At 44.4% G+C, this 6,000-nt stretch overlaps 1 protein-coding gene across 1 annotated transcript in view; it reads left to right on the top strand.

The window, feature by feature from the left end:
• Nucleotides 1-6,000, top strand: part of cachd1 (cache domain containing 1) — a gene marked incomplete at its 3' end in the record, with an annotated part of 70,645 nt that overhangs the window by 40,806 nt on the left and 23,839 nt on the right. The window contains exon 5 of the mRNA XM_084472739.1: nucleotides 3,713-3,839. Coding sequence (XP_084328865.1) covers nucleotides 3,713-3,839 — 127 coding nt within the window. The remainder of the gene's footprint in view (nucleotides 1-3,712; nucleotides 3,840-6,000) is intronic.

Raw genomic sequence — 6,000 nt, 5'->3', positions numbered from 1 at the left:
AGGTATATATTGCAAATTAGGTGCTAAACTCAATGAGACTGGCTGTATAAATAAAGTCTTAGTAAAAGAAAAAGATTTCCCTCTAAATTCACACACGCACTTTGAGACTTATTGACTCCTGAACTCCTGCCTCATACATCCTCGCAGTCTCCAAGCAGTCCAAACTAAATGGTGAAGTGTTGCGTGGTGGTACTCAGAGAGAGGGGGAGGGGCGTTTAATGATAAATGTTATGTAAACGTTTAACAAAATCTAGTAAATGTGAGCCCTGGATGTGACATGAGATGGTAGGTTATGAATGCCATTTCTTCCCCAGCCAGACAAACCGTCAGCTCCAGTCAGTCTGTCTGACGGTCACTGTCAGTGTTTATTATATGTTTATTTTACTAACCCTAACCCTAACGACAAAATAAAAAAAGATCTGTGCACTTGAAACGATTGCAGCCTGTTTGACCTTCAGTGTAAAAAGATTAAAAAGGCTCATATGTGCAAGGAATAATGTACAGTGAGCCAAGGGCTGATTCAACACCCCTCTGTGGCTACTTGCAAGAAATCAATAATTGGACAATTATACAATTAAATGTTAAAGATTTTATCGATTCGAAAACTATCTTACGCAAAATATGTAGTGTCTGTTTGAGCCTAATGTTGGAAATGGCGTCATAGCAACGGTGTGTTATTCAGAGGCCTGTCTTACAGAAATAACAGAACGCTGACCATTCACAATGGAGGATTTAACAAAGCTGGGTAAATGTGTGTGTGTATGTGTGTATATATAGATATATCTATACATCTATCTCTTCTCTTGCTCATCATAATGCCGATACCCACACTTAATGAGTTCATCTGAGTCTCTCCTCTGGTCCTCTGATGAAAGACATGCATCATTAAGGGGCTCCGTCGTTGATAAAGCCACATACAGGCCGGGTGCTGATGGTGTGGGTGCGTTGGGTGGGGGGGGGGGTATGTTTGGCTGAGCAGTGGGCTGTCTTTGTTTGATTGGCCGTTGTTTTGGTTCCGTCTCACTTGTTTCTTGATCTCCTTGTCGCTCATCAGTCAAACAAGTCCTCCCTGCTCCTCGCCTCGTCCCGTGTTCCCTCCACCGCCTTGTTGTCTCAGTCGAGCTCCAGAGACGCTCTAGAGACGTGTTTGTTGTTATCTACCAGTTTCCAAAGGAACCTTTTGGTGTGTGGGTGTGTGGGTGTGTGGGTGTGTGGGTGTGTAGGTGTGTGGGTGTGTAGGTGTGTGGGTGTGTAGGTGTGTGGGTGTGTCCTGATTATTCACAGCCCGGCTAAGGTTTCTATCTAATGTCTGGTGAGCTACCTCACGCCCTACGCGTCCGCAGGGCGCGTCAACATACGCAAACCGAGTGTATGGAGCTACGTCACGCCCTGCCCTCCACCTGGTCTCAGAGCGCTGTGCAGTCCACCTGGTCTCAGAGCTGTGCAGTCCACCTGGTCTCAGAGCTGTGCAGTCCACCTGGTCTCAGAGCTGTGCAGTCCACCTGGTCTCAGAGCGCTGTGCAGTCCACCTGGTCTCAGAGCGCTGTGCAGTCCACCTGGTCTCAGAGCTGTGCAGCGTAGAGCAGGTGGTGTGTACACCAGGCCTCTTGGCTGTCATCACAGCCCGGGTGGATCCTGTTTACGTTAGCGGCAGACGGACACGGCGGCTGTACGGGGCGGTGAATGGTGCGCCAGCGTTGCGTGCTAAGGCACGATAACAATCCTGCAGTCCATTTTGAGGAGTAAACGATCTTGATGATGTTTAGGAGTGAAGGGACCATTGGGTCCTGGCCTTCCTGGTGCAGGGTGTTCTCTTTCTCATGTTTCTGCCCCGTTGTCTTTCATTATTTACTTGTCTTTCGTTCCAGACCAAATCTCAATATCGCACAGAAAATTCACAGATGGATTGCAAACAGTTGTGTTATGGTCAGTTTGGTGATCTTTTGCATTTCAAATGAAAGAGATTCCCTGTAATGAGGAGAAGTAAACCCGTATGATTACAAGCCATGCACTGTCTTTTTGGCTTCAAAAGGTCCACTTCCTGTCATCATCAAAAGCCATTTACTGAAGGAGACGGTTTGATGTGCCTTCTGATCTGGTGATAGTCGACCTCAGTCTCTTGAAGCACAGGCGTGATCAAGACTTGCTCAGTGTGTGGCTTTATGTTTTCAAACGTGCAGGTGCCTCTTTTACATTGACCTATAATCAAAGTCGCAAAGTGTTTTATAGTCATAAAGGTTTATATAATGCACTGATCTGTGTTCTCGTAAAGGCATCGTTCTTTTTTTAATACACTGCTTCATAGTCCAACTTAGTTACAGTGAGATGTTATCTTTATCTTATGTAGTATCATACTTTTTTAAATTACCATATCGTCTTCCGTAATATTGTGTATTGTGTATCTATGTAGTGTATATATATATATATATATATATATATATATATATATATAAATGTACATATTATAGATTATTTGACATTCGAATGAATTGGCAGATATAGTTATCCACATAGAACATCATGGAGATATCTTATCCTCCCTCAGTCTCTTCCTATCACACACAGCCTTTCATCTGGGTTCAGGTGTCCACGCTTATATTCAGTCCCCCCCCCCCCCCCCCCCTCATATCCACCAGCGTTGCTGCCTCTTAATCTCCCATGTGAAAGGCTGGGAGGCTCTGAGGAAACAGGAAGCGGCCGGCTTTATGACCAGCTCTCTGTTGACATGCGTTAGAAGCTGGCCCGTTGTCTTTTCACACATACCTCCGCTCACGCCAGCCAGCCCCAGTTTCTCTCCCACTGACTCTGGCCCCGTCCACACGGGCCAAAACTATCTTTTCCCCTCCGTTTTCCTTTGATGCATTTCAGGAATTTCTCCGTAAAGACGGACTCATTGCAAAAACGCATCTAGCTGTAGAAACGCTGTAGTACATGTTCAAGGCCTCTGTGTGGCGCTGGTTCGCCACCAAAAAAAGAAGAAGAGGAGGCGGAGAATGCGTATCAAGCCTGCACGCTGTATACAAACATACAGTCGAGGAGGAGAAAGCAGCTGTTAAACCTTGTAGATTGAGTAATCTACAAGTAATATGATGTACAGTTAGTAATTACATTTACCAAGGGGCTGTATTTAAAGCTACAAAAATAATACAAAACAAATTCAACGGAACTCTGACCCTAACACTGCCGCCTGGTGGGGTGGTGATGACGTCGTCTATTTCATCACTCTCAAAGCCCAACGACACTATCAGGCAGAGCAGTGTCGGGGCCCAAGCAAGCCATTAAAATACCGCTGGTTGATTCTAGGTTACAATAAATGATTGTTTTGCACACATTTAAAGATTATAAAATAACACACATTCAAAGACTATAAAATAACACACATTCCTTCAAATGTATTGTTCCAACCAAGTGTCATCCCACTGAGTCCATATTGTTCTATCATTGTAATTAAAACGGGGTAGTGATGAGATATATGATGTTACTGGATGAAATGGAATGCACACATCGCTTTGGCCTAACGTGTCTTGTGCACACACACACACACACACACACACACACACACACACACACAGAGAACAAGCTGCGATGCGACTGTACTACTGGGTGAAAAATAAAAAAAAACACTACACATCTAAATAAAAGAAACATACAAGTAAACTCCGCCTCTACTCTCTCCGTCTCCCCCCTCCCCCCTCTCGCCCTCTCTCTGCAGTATTGGCAGATAACCTCAAGTCCAACCCGGGGATCAAGTGGCAGTACTTCAGCTCTGAGGAAGGAATTTTCACCGTCTTCCCGGCTCACAAGTTCCAATGCAAAGGAAGCTATGAGCATCGCAGCAGGTACAGTACACCAACATGCACTACTAATGTAATGCATGCTTAATTACATAATTAATTGCGGAATTACATGCTACAATAACAGTATGAAAATTTAACCTCACGGTTATTGTGACCAAAATTATCACGGTTTTCGGTATTATCGCGGTATTTTTATGTGTTCAATATGTTCAAAAAGGCCTACACAAACTGAAATAGTTTCAAAAAGTGTAACAGTGTTTATTATATTTCAAACAAATCGAATTGGATTAGAGTAGTCAACCCCTACACCGCCACCACCCTGCCCACACACACACACTCTGTCTGTACACACACACACACACACACTGTCTGTACACACACACACACTCTGTCTGTACACACACACACACTGCTGTCTGTACACACACACACTCTGTCTGTACACACACGCACACTGCTGTCTGTACACACACGCACACTGCTGTCTGTCCACCACCCTGCCCAAACACACACACTCTGTCTGTACACGCACACACACTGTCTGTACACGCACACACACTGTCTGTACACGCACACACACTGTCTGTACACGCACACACACTGTCTGTACACGCACACACACTGTCTGTACACTCGTAGGAATCTCACACCTCCGACCGCAGCGGCACTCTTTGTTTGCCACATTCTCTCTCTCTCTCTCTCTCTCTCGCTCTCGCTCTCGCTCTCTCTCTCTCTCTCTCTCTCTCTCTCTCTCTCTCTCTCTCTCTCTCTCTCTCTCTCTCAGCTGTCTTATCTTCTTGTCTCCTACATGCCACCATTGTCCCCCCACTGTGCCAGCCAGCCAATCAGCTGGCTTCAAAGTGTCGCCAGAGAAATGCCATCGCCTGTCTTGTTATGAGTTAGATAGGAGGAGTGAGGCATCACATGACTTTCCAAGCTTGTATTATGTTCTCAATATTTCTTTGTAGCACACACATACATTCACAGACACACATTCACACTTCAACCCCCCCCCTCATTTCAATTATAATATTGCCAAGCGGAGATAACAGAGCTTCAAACTAAAGCGCTCTGAGGAAATATGACTTGGGTTTGCTTTGATACCATGTGATAACATTCATAATATATGGCAGCAAAAAACAGCAAAAAATATGGCAACACGTTTTTGTCAGTTATTACTGACGGAGCCGGAGGAAGGAAAGCCAATGAAAAGTGAGTGACACACAGTGTGTGTCCAAGGGCAGCCGTAGGGAGAACACACACAAACAAAGATAGGAAACCTCATTATTTGTATTATTAAAGGGGTAGTTTGGGTAGTTTGGACATCGGACCTCATTTCCAAGTGCGCCAGTGTGTTATTTATCATTGGAGACCGTTTTCAACACGTTTCATTCAGTCCTTCTAGTTGCAGAAATTGCAAGTCGAGGGGAACTGCTAGCCTGCCCATAAAAGGTTTTACCCACTCCACAGTGCACCCGAGGCAAACCAATTATAACGCCAGACTATCTATGTAAATGTCTGTGTTGATAGAATAATGTTGAAATAAAATGAAAATGAAATAAAACTACCCTTGCATCTCATTGCATTTAGTTTATAATCCCTGTAGTTGGAAGCAGGCTACGGCAGCGGCGGACTGATATTACCTGGAGTGCGCTTCCGCCGCTGCTGAGAAAGTAGTCCCTCAAAATGCAATGCAATCATTGCGATACAAGGATAGTTTTATTTCTAACATTATTCTATCAACACAGACATTTACATCGATAGTCTGGCGTTATAATTGGTTTGCCTCGGGTGTACTGTGGAGTGGGTAAAGCTGTTTTTATTGGCAGGCTAGCAGTTCCCCTCGACTTGCGTAGCCTAGCACCAGCGATTTCTGCAACTAGAAGGACTGAATGAAACGTGTTGAAAACGGTCAATGATAAATAACACTCTCAGTGCGTTTACATGACACTCAAGAAAGTCGAATTATTGGGTTAGTCCAACTATGATGGATTACTAAGATGCATGTATACACCTTAGTCAAGCTAAAATTGAATCGAATTGGGTCGAATTGAATCTCATAGTCGAATTAAGACCCCTAGATAATTTGATTCATAGTCGAGTTAATGCAGACTCCTCTGGCTGCTGGCAAACAGTTGTGAGTTAAATTTGTCCATCGGGGAACACGTCAATTCCTCTAATGTTGACGTTTAAAATAAATCGG

Source organism: Micromesistius poutassou (genome assembly GCF_964030765.1).
Source record: "Micromesistius poutassou genome assembly, chromosome: 9".
Classification (NCBI taxonomy): domain Eukaryota; kingdom Metazoa; phylum Chordata; class Actinopteri; order Gadiformes; family Gadidae; genus Micromesistius; species Micromesistius poutassou.
Note: the sequence above shows the minus strand (reverse complement) of the source record. Positions and strands in the feature narration are given on the sequence as shown.